The 17,864-nt window shown below is 42.9% G+C and overlaps 1 protein-coding gene across 11 annotated transcripts in view; it reads right to left on the reverse strand.

Annotated features, from left to right (window-relative positions):
• The window catches only part of raraa (retinoic acid receptor, alpha a), a 171,184-nt gene that overhangs the window by 89,632 nt on the left and 63,688 nt on the right, over positions 1 to 17,864 (reverse strand). For 10 of the 11 annotated variants that reach the window (XM_074620977.1, XM_074620976.1, XM_074620973.1 and 7 more), the window contains one exon: positions 472 to 1,259. The exons of the other annotated variant lie outside the window; for it this stretch is intronic. In XM_074620977.1, coding sequence (XP_074477078.1) covers positions 472 to 625 — 154 coding nt within the window. In that variant the 5' untranslated portion in view covers positions 626 to 1,259. The remainder of the gene's footprint in view (positions 1 to 471; positions 1,260 to 17,864) is intronic. 11 annotated transcript variants of the gene reach the window in all.

Here is a 17,864-nt window from a genome sequence, read left to right on the forward strand (position 1 = left end):
CTGTCCTGCCTCACTTCCTTGTCATCTACGCTGACATTTCAATGTTTGTGTGTGTGATTGTGGGTGTGTGTGTGTGTGTGTGTTTGTGTGTGTGCCGATGTGTGTGGGCTTGTAAATTAAGGACAGCGTTGGAGGCGACGTCGGTGTGTGGCCGTGTGTTGTGTGTGCGTGGCTCTCTGTTTACCAACACACACATCCTTCAGATACGAATGAGCTAAACAGGATGAGATGAAAGTGTCCTTTTACCAGCAGAATAATGCACACACACATACACACATACACAAACACAGTGGGGGAGTTATACAGGAAACAGTGTGCCACAGCCGCACAGGTAAACCAGGACACACACACAAAGGAAAGTAAACCATCCTGTTCCCGCCTCCTGACACTCAGCCTGCACAATAGCCAGAGCCACATCTGAGACGTGAGCCGGTACAGAGTAAACAAATACGAGTTTCACAGTTTACTTACTGGCTGGTGACGGGGTGCTGTACCCGCTGATGGGAAGTCCTGCCAGGGCCGGAGGCGACAGGCTCCCCAACATGTGGGGGAAGAAGTAGGAGTAGGTGGGCATGGGGAAGCCGTTGAGGTGGGGGCCCGGCATTGGGTTGCCCTTCCCAGCCATGATGGCTCAAGTCCACCTCCAGTCACAAACAGAGCTCACTTAACAAGATCTAACAGAGCCAAAGAGGAGTCAGTGTGGCTTCCCGTACTGGTTTAATCCCCCATAGGGACACTGCATGAGTAGATATTCCAAAAGACGAAGTTTGTAAAAAAGAAAAAATCTCCGTAGATGTCACCAAGACAAAAAGAAATCCTGCTGGTTGAGTGAATGTGTGTGTTGAGAGGGTTGAGTTACTAAGGAAACAAAGATAAAAAAAAAGAGACAGTATAAAAGAGGACTGTGGAGTGTTTTATCCTTCCTTTCTGTGGTATTGTGAAACGAGCTGAAAGGCCTTATTTGCGAGAGGCGTTGGGGCGGCTGGAAACTGGCACGGCCATTCCTTATCGTCAAGATGAAGAGGAGGGGGGGGTGGTGGAGACGGAAGAGACAAGTTGAGTCAAGAACAGGTGACTTTGATGAGAGCAGTCGGGAGTGGTGATAGTGGTGATACGGGTTGCTAGTGGTCGTGATGCTTCCAAGGGAGCGTGTATTCGCTCTTCCGCTGCAGAGCGCTCCTAGGGGAATGCGCGGATCACATGATGCCAAGACAAAAGCTCTTGTCCTTGGACGGGCCTCTTCTTTGCAGTCGCACAGCCTTTGAAAAAAAAAAAAACACAGAGAGAGAGAGAGAGAGAGAGAGAGATCATTTAGTGCTTCAATGACAAGGTAAAGAGATCGTTTCCCTTTGTACTTAAGTGCTTGAGCAAAACAGTTCTTTTCTTTTGACACTAATTAATGGTAATGTCTCATCTGAAATGTTACAAAAACACCCCCTCCGCCTTAATTATCTAATGGAGTGTTAAAGCGGCGAAGAGAGCGGTGGGTGTGTGATGTCTCCTCGCAGCTTTGTGCGCTCGCACACGCGCTCATTAACAGTGACAGACTACAAATACTGCAGGAGACGCGGAGGAAAAAAAACAAAACATAAATGAAGAGAGCAACACAAAAGAAAAACTTTGCTAATTACACCAGTCGCGGGAGCCAGAGGTGAGACCCAAGGCGCCGATCTGGGACCGCTAGAGATAGAGAGCAGCGGAGTTTACTTCCAAATTAAGAGCGGAGACGTGTACAAACAGACCTGTAACAACCGCAGAAAGCACGAGCGCACACGAGGGCACTGACAGCTATACACCCGGAGAACATAATTATCATAAAATGGTACACTGGCACCACAGTATATACAAGAGTAAAGAGAGAAGCTCCTCTTCAAAACAGCTTGTCATAACATGAGCACGGCTTATTTTTTACTGTAATGACCCTTTTATGAGTCAGTGGATGTAATGTGCAGCAGTAAAAAGTAAAACCACAGCAAAACACACGCGCGCACACACACACATGGACCGCACTGAAAAAAAAAAAAAAAAGCAGGAGGAATGTGTCTTTGCATGAACAGTGTTGTTCAGGAATGTGGCGCCCGAGCATGAATCACGCCAGGACATCATGGATGAACTCCTGTAAAGAGAGAGGGGTCAAGTCAGACATGTTTGTGTGCCTGTTCCCACTCGAATGGTGTGCATAAAAGCATCAGGTTATGACAGGTGAGAGAGGGGCACGCTGGTGGCGGCCAAGTGACAAATTAAAAAGGAAAAAGCCGACATAAAGAAGTGCTTCCCCGCATGCAGGCATCACAACTTCAATGCTCCTTATAGGCAGAGATTCTACAAGTGAACTCTCCTATCAGTTGAGATCTTGTGACTGTGAAGGCTATGGATGCCCTGATCATTGACCATTTTAAGTGGATGGAGCATCAGCCAGATGTGACGGATCCACATTAAATAATATTTTCTGTTCTGCTTGGTTCATTTGCTGCGGGGGCTCATTTTGATGAGTTATGCTACTGGTCATACTCATACCTTCCTATATGCTTAACAATGAGGGCACTTTAATGTGAAGGTAGTGGTAAAACCATGTTACATGTAGCTGAACATGATGGCTTGTCTGCCCTGAGGTCAGGATACGGTTACATTTGAGGTTAATAAATTATAACCAGTGGGCGATTTCGGGGTCTGAAAAGTGAAGCCAATGCAGAAGTGCTTTAAACTTGCATTATTTCTAACAGCCAGCAGGGGGCGACTCCTCTGGTTGCAAAAAGAAGTCTGATTGTATAGAAGTCTATGAGAAAATGAGCCTACTTCTCACTTGATTTATTACCTCAGTAAACATTGTAAACATGAGTTTATGGTCTCAATCACTAGTTTCAAGTCTTCTTCAATACAGCATGATGTTCATTTAGTAAATTATGGTCCCATTTAGAGTCAAATAGACCATAAAGCAGGGTATGCTTTACCTTGTGATTGACAGGTGGCTACCATGACGTTGACTGGTCTGGGAGTTGTCTGTGTTTTTGTCTTACAACTTTAACCCTTTCACAGTGTGTTTTCAGTTCATGAAAGTTAATTATAACATTTTGGTCGCCTAAAAAAAGGTTTTATTCAGCGTTTGGTTGTAATTAGCTCCAACCTCTTGTGCCGCTTTTGGTAGCAAAAAACCAAGATGGCAACAGCCAAAATGTCGCACTCAAGGCTTTAAAACGGCAGCACGTTACGGTGACAACGTCCACTTCTTATATACAGTCTATGAGTACAACAATGCAATCTCACAAACTGTAATTAAAATACGAACAAACCTAAAAACAATGATGAATCATATCCTGTACGGAAGCATCTGGATTTGTTGTGTTGATGTCTCATTTATTCAGGTCGTCCCTTTAATTTGGCATCCATCCTCTGCATAAATTCAGAATCAGTGACTGCCCCCACCATCATCATCCTCACTGGAGACGGACTAACAAACTGTACTTCAAAACCAACACAGGGCCTCCTGGTGGCTAGCTGTGCACTGGTGACGCACTGGTGACGCAGTGGCGCTTTGAATCCTCTTGCATCACATCTCTAGCGTTCGATCTTTCCCGCTGTCTCCGTCCTCTGTGTCATGTCTTAACACTGAAACATCTTCAAGAGCGTGTCTGTTTTCTTTGAGTCTTTGTCTGTGCAGGAGCATCGCTCCACCATAACCGTCTTTGATTCCAGCATATAACATTCTTTTGTGTCAGAGAGCTGTTATTCCATAGGGGCTCAGTGCTAGACCTGCCTGTGTCTGCATGAGTGTATGTGACTATATACCTGCATGTAGGGAAAATGAGGAATAACTTATGAGAATGAGTTTCTAGACTACAGTAAGAATGTTGTGTGTGTGAGTGTGTGGAGGCCTGATATGTCTGTTAATCAGATGGAGAGCTGATTTTATGGCCTCGGCCTTCTATTAGCCGCCTTATTTTTATTGATCGTGCTCTCTTGTCACTCTGTGGCGGCGAGCCGGTGTGTGCGGTGGTCAGGGGCGGCGGGCTGGATGGTGAGCTTGTATTAGGCCGAAAGCTTTAACAGCATTTTTTTAAAGCCCAGGGGAGTTGGATATAGTTTTATTTGCTTTTAAAGCCCCTCTCTCTCCGGAGCAGCCACCTATTAAACCACAAGAGAGTTAAGAGTTAAGGTAACATACTAACAACGGTCTGTAAGATATATCTTGTTCCATAATCCAGAGTAATGCACAACCATTATGAAACCTTGATACACTCTACATTGCACATGTGGTCATGTAAAATGCATCACTGTTGTCAAAAATACACACAGAAGTGATGTAAAGCCGTATATATTTTAATGCAACACCCAGAGGCCACAGCTGCTGAACTGGGTCTTTCAACGAGGAACTACAACTCAATGGGACACCAGGAGAACCCACAGGCTGGGAATGGGCCACTTCCTTCACCATTATCATTACAGCGTCTAGTGTGGGCACCGTAAGAGGCCCTTCTGAGTGATAAGCAACATCAAACATTACCGGCGTGCACTTACACCAGCAGCAACTTTGTTGTAGCGCACCCACAGCTAATTCTTTTTACTGAATAGACGGGGATATTGTTGTTTACGGCAAAGGAAGTGCCCTGCAACACAACCCGCTTTTATTTTATTTTGCAATGGATAGGAACAGAAGTTTCTACTCACAAAACTTTTGATTTAGATTTAGAAACTGAGAAACATCCGTCAACTGTAGGACCGAATATCAGGGTTGTTTAGAGACATTGAGCTTTTTTGTAAAGGTCACCAGACAGTGAGCTGCCGAAACACTTGAGAACATCCCTAAAATAAGGCATCAAGTTCAAGAATCAAAATCGAAAAAATCAATACAGCATAGTATCGCGATATTTTCGATGCATACATGAACGCCAAGTATCAATCTTTTATGATATGATCTATTAATATTGCAAATATAATGTAGACTCTTATACAAACAGTTCAGTTTGTCAGGTGCTTGATGCAATATTTATGTTTTTATGACAGTGTTGCTTGACTTGAATCAATATGATAATTATTAATTAATTAATTAATTAATAATTAATAATTAATAATACAAATATTGAAATGAGATGAACAGAGTTAAAACTGTATCTTATTAAATGAAACAGACATTGACAAAGTGCATAATTTGCAGTTGAAAAAAGGTAATAAATCGCAACATATCTTATTGTAATAGCATATCGCTAAACGTTTAAAATCGCTATAAGATCATATCGTGATTTAAGTATTATGATAATATCGTATCGTGGGTCCTCTGGTGATTCCCACCCCTATCTGATATCAACTAAAGCAATTTTTTTTCCTATTTTGCTAGAGGAAACGTTTGTAAAACATAAAAATGTTGAACATAATTCTATTGAAATATGTTTTATTTTCCAATATTAGTCCTATTAATCGCATCTGATAATAAGAATTTGTGTTTATCAGTTTAAAAGGTCCCATTAATTATTTTCTATGCCTATGAATGTTTTTTAATCCCGCAAAAAAATCACAATATAAGTGTATAAGTTAAAAATAACTCTTTGCATAGGAGCATTTAATGAGGCCCAGTGTCTGGAGAGAGCAGGGAAACATTCTCCGATGCATATTGTAAACACTATCCGACTGGCGCAGCTGAAGCATTTCAAATACATTATGCAATCGGCGGTCCTATAGCACTCATCCATGCATACATACACACTCACACACACACACTCAAAAGCCACAACAGAGTGTGGACAGAGGCAGGCCGTAACTGAGCACCTGTATAATCCCTCTGCCAGCAGCGGTAAGGACATAACACACACACAATCAGAGGCACGCGGATCAGACACGCCGCTAAACGAGGAATCAAGGCACAATCGAGGGCCCGTATAATCTGCTGTGAAAACTGCACACGCAACACCAAAGCTGGATAAAAGCTGCTGACATGCACTCTCCACATCCTCCTTCCTGTTAATGTTCACAAACCAATCACAATTCTCACAAACAGCTGTGTACTCTGATCCTACATTGGATAGGGTGGACTGAAATTATGCAACATGTCAAACAACAGACACAAACAGTTTGACTATATAGGTGTTTATATGTGCGTATGTGTATATATATGTATATATTAGGGCTGTCAATCGATTAAAATATTGAATCGCGAATAATCGCATGATTGTCCATAGTTAATCACGATTATCGCAAATTAATCACACATTTTATCTGTTCAAAATGTACCTTAAAGGGAGATTTGTCAAGTATTTAATATTCTTATCAACATGGGAGTGGGCAAATATGCTGCTTTATGCAAATGTATGTATATATTTATTATTGGAAATCAATTAACAACACAAAACAATGACAAATATTGTCCAGAAACCCTCACAGGTACTGCATTTACCATAAAGAAATATGTTCAAATCATAACATGGCAAACTGCAGCCCAACAGGCAACAACAGCTGTCAGTGTGTCAGTGTGCTGACTTGACTATGACTTGCCCCAAACTGCATGTGATTATCATAAAGTGGGCATGTCTGTAAAGGGGAGACTCGTGGGTACCCATAGAACCCATTTTCATTCACATATCTTGAGGTCGGAGGTCAAGGGACCCCTTTGAAAATGGCCATGACCGTTTTTTCCACGCCAAAATTTAACGTTAGTTTGGAGCGTTATTTATCCTCCTTCCCGACAAGCTAGTATGTCATGGTTGGTACCAATGGATTCCTTAGGTCTTTTAGTTTGATATGATATCAGTATTTCACTCTAGCTTTAAAACTGAGGCTGCTACAACCTCCAAAATATCACTTGCATTAATGCATTAAATAAATTAGTGGCGTTAAAATGAATTTGCATTAACGCGTTATTATCATCTAATACATATATATACATATACATACATACATATATATATACAGTATATGCACATATAAACACAAGAACCACCTCATGCACACTCTTTTAACTCACTCTCCTTCACACACACACACACACACGCACTAATCTCGGCAGGCAGCTGCCTCCCGCCGTATGATGTATGTGTTCTATATGATACGGCTGACACACAAGGTCATTGATATGGAGCAGAAGAAGAAGGGGGATCAGTTGTGTGCATAATGCTCCACTTTTGCTCGTCTTCATTGTAGCATATAGATGTGTTAAAGTACCGTCAAGGCAGACAAGACATGTCTCGCCTAAACATGCATAGAGATATAGATGTAAAATAAGCGTAACAAAGAGGAATGAGAGCTTTCTGTATGCCGGCGTTACACAGAAAAAACATTAACCCACACACTTGCTTTCTGCACTTACATCGATACAACTGAGACGTGGAATACCATAGTCTAAAAACAGGAATAGATAGCGTAGATTAAGAGGTGACGCAATAGCGCAGTAGTGGGTAGGGACCCTGGGGCGTATAGAATCGAGCCATTAACGTACGTCTTTTCAAGGAGTTTCGAACAATCCCACTGCAGAGTCCATTTGGATGGCCTTATCTGTCTCTTTGGCCGTTATATAGCTAGCCCATATCTGCCAAACTCATTTCTACAAGAGCACACAGGAGGAGGAGGAGGGTATCTCCCGAGGGAATGTATGTGATCACTTACAGTAGGAGGGAAAGTAAACAAACAATCTGGGTCACTTGGTCTTAGCTCTGTGTTTGGCATGTAACAGGCAGAGAAGGAGGAAGGGTCAGAGCTCACAGGACACGAGATACTGTAATCGGTTGTGACAGCGAACGCTGAATTAATAATCGGGAAAAAAAGCAAATGGCAGCGTGAGGTCGGAGTGGGCAGCGCAGAAAACAGAGCCACGGGGGGAAGGCAAATGCAACGCATGTCATACAGAGACGCTCCAGCGTGTACATAAATAGACAGACGCGCACGTTTGAACGTACACACAGTTCAGCGCGTGCGCACGGACCAAGTTCAAAGAGGTCACTGACGGAAAGTAAAACAGACGCCGGTAGTTGTCGAGTCTTGGATAAAAAAAAAAAAGCACAGGGTGATTCTTGAGATGATAACACACATGTACGCACACACACCAACATCTCCAGTCTATATCTCTCCTGATGACCAATTATCCACGATGTGGGTGCTGCTAGTGGTACATATCTCTGTGTCAGGAGCAGCTGGTGGACGGTGGCAGCAGCACCACACTTCAATGTGTTGCTAACGCTATGGAGTCCAGTGGGGATTAGACACATGGCTATGTTAATGCTACACAAAGCATGGTTACACAGGATGCCTCCATATATTATGTGTCTTTTAGCTCCCAGTAAGAGGACTTTAACTTCTCAGACAATGCTCCTCTTGAAGGGATAGAAGTTACAAAGCAGTAGTATTTCCTTAAAGGGATAGGTCTGGTGTTTTGAAGTGGGGTTGTATGAGGTACTTATCCATAGTCAGTGTATTACCTGTAGTAGATGACGGTCGGCACACCCCCAGTTTGGAGAAGCAGACAGGAGTTACTGCATGGAAGCAAAGCAATGTACTGATGTGAACGGGGCCGGCAGAAAAAGGTAATTTAGCTGCCTAAACAAATGCCCACCTAAAGAAGTCTATATCAGTTTAAAATGTACGTTATATTTAGAATATTTCCAACATTTTACTTTGCCGTAAGACAACTTTTTACGACGGGGAACTGAAGCCATTATATATATATTCATATCCACCAGACTCCTTTGACAAAAACAATAATTTTACCTCGTAGAACACAGACTTTGCTGGTCCACCACTGCCTCGATTGGTTAGTTTGTTTGTGTTATTGTGTGACTTTGGTGAATCCGAGAGCTAACCGTTTAAAAACACCGAAGTCACACAATAACACAAACAATTAATCGATGAAGGATAGCGGTAGACCAGCAACTCCCGTGTTCTGCGAGGTAAAATTACTGTTTTTGTCAATGGAGTCTGGTGGCTTTGAAGAGAGCTTCGGTTCCCCATCGGAAAGGGCTGTCTGGCAGCAAGGTAAAGCGGTGAAATATTCACAATATAGCGTACACATAAACTGATATTGATTTTTTTAGGTGGGCCTTTCTTTTAGGTGGCTAAAAAACGTTTTGCTGCCGGCTCCGTCCACAGCACTACACTTCTTTGGTCCTGTCTGCTTCTCCAATCTGTGGGCGTGCTGACCGCCGTCTACTGTAGATAATACACCGACTACAGATAAGTACCTCATACAACCCCACTTCAAAAACACCAGAACTATCCCTTTAAGGAAATACTACTGCTTTGCAACTTCAATTCACAATGTTAAATGTGAACAGTGAGCTGATCACTATGGCATTGCTCAGAGATATCTAGTTCAACTTACAACAGCCTGAGGTAACAAATATTGAAGAACAATAAACACAGTATCAAGTCAATCGCTAACACGTTGTTATATGATATGCTACTGTATTAATGTTTCCTGTAGGCATGTCATTTGAATATCACCAGTGTGCTGCACCTGCTGTTTCAAATGAGACATGCTGCTTCAAAATGTACTTAGTCTTGTAATTGGTATCTCCACCACGATGACATAGTATTTCACCATTTAAGGTTGAGAAACAGATGACTTGGACTTTCTCTATAATGGCCGCGACGTAAAAAACCCACATAGATTTGTACAAAAGCCTCTCTACGGGGAGGGCTACAGGCCGCTAGCTCAGAGTGGATGACGGTCTTTAACAGCTCAGAGTGGGCTCCGGCTCCGGGCTGCGTGGCTTTGCAGCGTTACACATAATGGAAGTCGCTCAAGCAAGATGCATTGAATTTTTTATGAGGACAGCAGCGTGGGTGGACGTATACGTCAGAAGTGAGATGTGACATTGCGGGAAGGGAATGTGCACGCATGAGTGTGTACATACTGCACAGTTAAGAGCATGTGTGTGTGTGTGTGTGTATGTGCAGCGATGTACACGCGTGAGACAAACGCGTGCATGTATCAACAAGTGTCTGAGCGCGTGCAGTCACGCATGCAGCCTGCGCGCGTGTGCTTATTAATGTGTGCCCATGTCATGTCCTGAATCGCATTTGCATGTCATCGTATTGCCCTGGGGAGAGTCTTACAGTACGCTGCATTTACTGTACATTACTAGCTCAGATGAGATGGGTTTTGCATAAAGAGTAGACCACATCTGCGGGGGGTGATGGAGGGGGGCGGTGGGTAGGGGTTGGATGGAGGCAGAGAGGGACACTTTGACACGTCACTAGCGCTGGATTTCAGCTGATAGATGTGAATTATTTAGGCCAGAAAAGGTAAAGTGAGGCTAGTAAGAAGCCTGGGAGTCAGAGAGTGTTACTAATAGTGTGCACCACCTTACCTTGGATAACCTTCTTACTAAAAGATACATTGAAACAGAGAATAAAGGGAAGAATTCCCGAAACTGTTCAGCCAAAGTAAGGTAAGATAGAGAATTGAAAAGACAGCTAAGTAGGTTTTTTTTCTTCATTCTACCAGACTAATACATTAAGTGCTTGGTTGTCCTGGTGCATCAGTGAACTAAGGTGCACAGTATGCCATGTACCCCTAATGGCCTGGCTTCAAACCTGGAACCAGGAACATTGTGGGATGTAATCACCCTCTTTCTCAAGCCCCTTTCCCACTGGACCAATACCCACTAACACCCACTTGTCTTCAGTGGGAAAGGTTACAATCTGCATTTGAAAATAGCAATGACAGTTTTTCCTAAGCTGCAATACTAGCTTCCCAAGCTACTATGTCATAGCTGGTACCAATGGATTCCTTAGGTTTTTTCTAGTTTCAGATGATGTCAGAATGTTTACTCTATCTTTAAAACTAGAATATAATAAATAAAATCAACAGGGATTTGGACAACTATTATAATTTATTAACAAACAAAACCTACAATTAATATTCTCTCCTCAAAGCCACCAGACTTCAATCTGACAACAGTCACTTTACCACGCTGATCGGCGTAAAACACACTTCATTCAAACTCATCAAAAACCGTCTTTGTTAGTCTTTCCACTGTTCCAACAATCCCCAACTCTGGTTGGAGAGTTTGAAAGAGAGACTGAATATGTAACAGATATAAAAAATAAATAAATAACCACCGTAATATTCTCACAGTTTACTAACCCTGCTTCCGGTGCTGGCCGACGCGTCTGTGACGTTGAACATGACACACTAGGGGGAAAAAAACAGAAAGTCCTGTGCAACGGCAGGGCAAACTGGTAATGGGAAAGGAGTCTATCGCCTATTTTTAGCGGGTTTTGCGTGTTTAGAAAACCATGAATATACGTGCTAATTTTGGTGGAATTAGAGTTCTTCTTCTCATTTTACAGCGCTTTAAAATGTCTAATACAAATGCTAAAATAGCACAAAGGTGTAGTGATACAAGATCCGTTGTCATCCACCACGAGATATAAACACAAACAGGTATCCATGCACGTTTCCATGCAAAAACTGAGACTGTATGTCACCCTCTCTAGCTCTTAGTAAAAGGATAGAAGCAACTGTTTCCAAACATTTGTCAAATAAAAGCAAGCATCTAAAGAAACTAAAATAGCTGCAGTAATTTACTTTATCTCCACACCATTAGTATGCAACAGAGATTACACTGTATGTTTGATTATTTCTTAATCCCTTTTATATAAGTAAAATATAAGATCAATTCAAGCTCCCCCCAACAAACTGACCGCCAAAATACTTCCACTTCAGTGCTCCTTCCACCTGTGTGGCTTCAAGACGGTCCGAATCATAGGGAACTGATGCGTTGTGGGTGAGAGAGCAGGAAGGTGGGAGCTGCTCCTCAATGACAGCCAGGAAAGTGTGGCGCAAGAAGGCTAAAGGGTGCTAAGTGCACATCCAGAGGGTGGTGAGAATACTCAGCCGTTTTGCCAAGGCCCCCTGTGGGGTGAATCCACTTGTCAGCGAAGCAGGCTGTGTGACATTTCTGCCTTCACCTCAGAAAGGTCAGCCTTTAATTATCTCAAATGCCAGCAAGCACTGCACCTGCAAAAAATAAACCCAGGGATGAGCTACTGTATGTGTGTGTCTGAGAGTGTGTGTGTGTGTGTGTGTGTGTGTGAGGGTAAGATGGTATCCTGCTTCCTTCACACATAATGAGCGCTACACTGTGGCTGTCCGTGCAGAACTGGACCATCTGCCCAACCTGCACGCATGCATGCATATAGTCCCATAAACACACGTTCACAGCCAAACCATGACAGATGCACACGCACTAACTGTGTCGACCAAAGTCAATAAAAGCTACAACTAAAGTCGCCCGCCGAACCCGCCCCTTGAATAAAGAGTATCAGATGAAGACGGTTAAATCCCAGGAACACCGGCAGCTTCTAAGAACGTCTGTGTTAAAATAGGCTGCCAACAGTGTAGGTAGACAGATTAGAGACCTATACATAGAAGAGTACTAGGGCCAGTGCTTCTGCTAAATATGGGTCAGCTATGTGTCGCACAGCTGAGATGATTACTTTCTCTTTATCAATATCAAAACTCAAGAAGCATGAATCAGGGGAAGTAGAGTGGGCGTTCTTGTGGAGATAAGGCGAGCCAAATTATTTCCGGCGTGAAACGCAGTCGGTGACAAAACTCCAGTCGTATCTGGCAGGGCATGACACGCGGTGTTTGCTTTAGAGCCACTCACTGTAGCTATTCGGCTCGGTCAATATTTGCAGGGGGGCTATGGTAACAGAAAGCTCCCACACCCGCATAAACACACTGCCCCGTACACTTAACACTCGGCCTCACACATGCACAAAAAACCAACACCAGAAAGTCCCGCTCGTGCTCAAAGGAGGTCGGTAGAGACAAAGGGCCATAGATCATCGGCGAGGACGGCGTGCGGCGAGCTCCTTGTGTTCAGGTTTTTCCTGGCGTTTTTTTTTTTTTTTTCACTCGCTCTGAGATAACACGGAGGGCCGGTCCCTATTGTTTACACAGCTGGCTCCATGGAAAGGATTGCTTAATATGAAATATGAAGAGAGCGGGGAGGGTTTAGAGGGAGCTGGGAAGAAAAGAGGGAAGGGAGCCAAGAGAGAGGGGTGGAGGGTGGAGGGTGGAGGGTGGAGGGGTGGTGTAACAGGCCATCGCAGAGAGGGAGTTAAAGTGTGCTCTGGACTGGGGGACATACTGTAGGAAGTGAGCAGATACAGATACAGGGAGAGAAACGCGCTGGGAGAGGAGGTGGTAAAAAACTCCAATACAGCGTGGAAGAGAGAGCAACAGTGAATCCGGGAGGAAGAAGAGCACATGCTGAAGGTCCAGGGAGACTAACTGAGGAGCAAAGTGAGAGCAAACAGAACACGCAGCAGAAAGCCCTGAGGTTTCCTGGTGGTGAGGGAGTCATGCCTCCTGCGGTCTGGGGTCTGTAGCGCATGTTATTCTTTCCCAACAGCTACACACTGCTTCCACTCACCAGCCCTCTGGTACTGTCTTGGCAGACCCCTTGTGTTTCCTCGGCTCCTTCACTTGCCTCCTCTTTAATGCTTTATCTGACAAAACCTCAGGCTATTAAGTTTCTTGGATTTGTTCGAGAAAGCAGTGCTGCAGATTCATCTGTGTTTTCTCACAGAGGAACAGAGAACATGGGGACGACTATTTACAGTATCAAGATTAAAACACTTCTCTTTGAATGGAACGAACCAACGTCATAAGATTCTCTATACAAAAACATTTTGCAGAACAACACTGACCGAATAAAATACTACACACATATTACAATAGTTTTTAACAGCATGACAATGTGTGAGATTTGGGGCGATTGTTTCTATTTTCATATCGTCCAATCGTGGTTACTCAAGATCACACAGAGGCGATCCGATCGCCGTAATATCACAGCATCGTGTTACTTTAACATGATCTTATCTTTAATATCATAATCCAAATCATATCCATAACTACTATTATAGAGTGCATAGCAAAGTTCTGGTGAGCAGGCATGTGGAGAACAGAGATGCTGATTAACGGGGCTCAGCGGACGGACATGCCGCTCCACCAGGAACATCTCTAAATGCACAGTAGGGCGCAGATTCTAGATATTATTTTAGAACATCTTAGTTCTGATGGTAAATTTGCCTTAATATCGGCAAAGGAGAAAACAATCATCGATCATCCCTTCAATCCTCGATATACGATCTGATCCAAACTGGCACACGCCTACAATGTGACGATGACCTCAGCGTGCTAATATGAAAACCCCAGCTATGAAAATAAAATAAAATGATCATGTAGGCTGCAACTAATGTTTTATTTTCTTTCTTTTTCATTATTGATTAAATATTTGGTCCAAGAAATGTCAGGAAATCATTGATCGTCAGGTCCATCACAATTTCCTGAAGCTAAAGTTGACTAATTTAAATAGTTTGTTTTGTCCAACCAATAGTCATAAAACCAAAATGTATTCAGTTTATGTAAAATGGAAGATTAAAACCACCAAATATTTTAATAATAATAATAAAATAAAATAATATGAGAAGTAAGGATCAGGAAGTTTTTGTAATTAAAAACAAATTTCATAAAAAATAAGATGCAAGAGCAGCACTGCGTTATGTAACTGAACCACTCAACCTTCATTGTGAATGATGTTTATCTCCATGTTGAATAAAATTAGCTTGAGAACCAGACGGCGGAGGTTATTTGTAAATGGAAGATTGAGTTAGTAATCGTTGTGAGTCCACTTCTCTACCGGCTGGTAACAAAACAATCCACTGTTTTGTACAAGAGAAGGGAACCGAGTGTGTCGAAAACCCATGCGAAAGCACATGTATTAGCTTGTGCATGTGTTTGTGTGTATGCGAGTGTGTGTGTGTGTGTGTCAGTGGGGTGGCTCCCTCGATCCACCTCCAACCCTGTTCCAGTTAGCGGGAGAGGCCCGGCACAAATGAAGGCCATATTTCTGAGCAGGACTCCAACAGACTCAACACACCCCACCCGCTGACACACACACACACACACACACACACACACACAAAGGATATCTACAGTCAAACTGTCATATTCCGTATACATAAACATAGATGGGTGCACCTTTACCAAGACGTTTCACGTCACACTCTGTTCTCATAAGGGAATAGAAAACAGCTAGCTCAGGATGACGCTTCATTTTCCCTCCAGCCAACACTCACTAATAAACTGTGCATGTGTATATGTATATGTATGTGTATGTGTGTGTGTGTGTGTGTGCAATCCCCACTTCAGCATATGTCTTTGTGGGCGCCTGCCTATAAGGTTGTGTCACCTTTCCAGGATATCAGGCTAACAATGTTATGCGAAACACTTCGGCACATTTCAACACAGAAGATCCGATGAAATGAGAGCGAGTGACGCACTAAAGCGCGGGGCCCCTTCCTGTTTATGCCGCCGCTCGCCCGCTGGAAGGATCAAACGCTCGTCTGAGCGGGTGTACCTTCTTAAAGAAAGGGACAGTCTGCGGTTCCTGCAGGCAACTCAACACCAGTATTTTCTTTTTTAAGTATATAAACAAACTGGCATAAAAAGGAGGTTATTAGAGTTCAACACCAAGGACAATTAATAGTTTATTAAGCGTCCTTGAGTGTGTTTACACATGAATCTATGTGTGCTGCGGCCACAATTGTGGAACTGTGAATATGTTGGCATAAGCATTGTGTGTGTGTGTGTAACGAAAGAAGCCGGTTTGACTCACCAGCCTAAATGTCACTGTATTTCCAGAGGGCTTGTTAGAGTCTTGTTTACAGAAGGCTAAATTCAATTACTTGAATGATCTAGTGTGTTTGTAACAGTGTGTGTGTACACGTGCATATTCATCTGACAGCGACAACAGTCTGGGAGCACTCTAGTGCAAGAAGGTAGACCAGAGATAACCCACCCCATTTACCAGATATGGGGCTCTAGACAGACCAAGGACAGGCATTCACAACACTACTGTTGTTATAGGCTTAGAGTTTCAATAGGGTGAAATGTTCACTGACAAAAACACATGTATATACACGCAGTTAAGAGCAGTAGTGTGTCTGAATGTGGCGTCGCAGAGCAGCGATGTATAGAGATGCCGCTGTTATTTCCTTTTGTTACCAACACAAGCAACAATAACGACAAACGCTTCACAACATTGTGTCCTCCTGATAAGTTATCTGTAGAATGTTGACCTTTTGTATTGTAGAGAACAATAAATGATAAGGAGTTATATCAGTGTGCTTGGGAAAAGAATATGAAATGTCACTGACAATGATTGTTCCCACTTTCTCTGACAATGTTTACATGCACACACTAATATTCCACTATTATTCCAGCTCTGTACACAAAGCAACTAGCCGATAGTTTGCAGAGATGCATGGCCTAAAGAAAAGTCTGCATCTCTGGTCGGAGGGAGAAACACTCCTACTTTTAAACATTATGAAAGACTTGGATAACAACAGGTTTTTGGAAACGCGCAAATATCGCCACGCCGATCTTTTCAAGAAGGAGGTTGAAGAAATGAAAGAGGGAGGCTGTGTTCGTAAGGTCATAAAAAGTCTGGCACCGGTTATGCTAATTGGAGTATACATGACAGCATGTAGACGGGAATATTAGTGGAATATTAATGTTCATTAGCCATGTAAAGAGCTTAATAGGAATTAGGGAAGCCACGAGAACCGATACTTCGGTACCAAGTTGATGCCAAAATTAACAGGAGGTCAGGAGGTCCAATGCATTACATTATGATGCATTCAGTCTCTATTCAGTAAAAAATTGTATTGGGCAGAGGTACATTATAACGTTATTATGATGTGTTCAAATGTAATCTTGTAAAATCTACTTTTTGGTGAGAAATTTGAATAAATACAGTTTGAATGAAATGCTTTCATAGCTATATAAAATAGATAATAGAGAGGGAATTATGACCTGTTTAACTTCCTAACAAATACAGTATGCAAATGTAAAGGAGTGTATGTTGAAGTACATGAGATTTATTGTTTTACTTTTTGTTTTTTACCATGGGATCGAATTAGTATATCAAGAATCGTGGCATTTCACTGGTATTGGTATCGACTACTAAATTTCTGGTATCGTGACATCAATAGTAAAAATATTGTCTTTTTCGGAAAATGGCAAAAAAACTGAATATTTTGTGCATGTAAACATAGTCATTGTGTTTAAAATACAATACAATAGCAATCCATCCACTCCTATTCATACTGTAGGCACCACTCCATTGCAGGTATGATATTTCCTTTCTATCAGCACAGCGATGTGGATAATAGTTAATACCTTAGTATCTATCTCACAGGCCCGCCACTACATTTTATAGATAAAGCCTTCAGGCAATGCTTTCAGTCACTTTCAATGACTGAGAGCTGCATCATCAACATTTTAAACACTTCAAGGTCAAAGCTTTAAGTGCTCAGAGAGACCGCAGCTCACTGGCGTTTGTGTGGGAATGTGAGCGACAACATGTCAACTACTAGAAAAACAGAGCAGTATCAGCAGACTGCAGTAATTCAGGGATGTTTCTCCCCGACATATCAATATGGGATGCAGCTGTGTGATCACCAGCTATCCGCCATGTGTGGACACATGTCAGATGGCAGCATGATCCAGCTCTGCTGACCCGTTGTGGTGCCGGCGTCTGCATTTAAAGCCCCTGAGCAAGCGACACTTCACGCTGCATGTCACTCTTCCCCTGCAGGGGAAAAAGGCATATTTCCATAGCTTCATGACCGGCGCCATCAGCAAGACAAGCAGGCCAACAAGAGCAGTATGTGGGGCACACACTGCCGGCTGTGTGTGTGTATATGTGTATATTCATGTGTGTTTATATGACACAGTGGAGTGGGGGCAGGGGTTTGTGGGTCAGAGCAGCAGACACATTGAACACTACCGAGTGGTGGTCAACATGACCTCTCTAGGGCACACACACACAAGCTAACATACATTGTGTGTGTGTGTATGCGTG

This window comes from Sebastes fasciatus, chromosome 20 (assembly GCF_043250625.1).
Source record: "Sebastes fasciatus isolate fSebFas1 chromosome 20, fSebFas1.pri, whole genome shotgun sequence".
Taxonomy (NCBI): Eukaryota; Metazoa; Chordata; class Actinopteri; order Perciformes; family Sebastidae; genus Sebastes; species Sebastes fasciatus.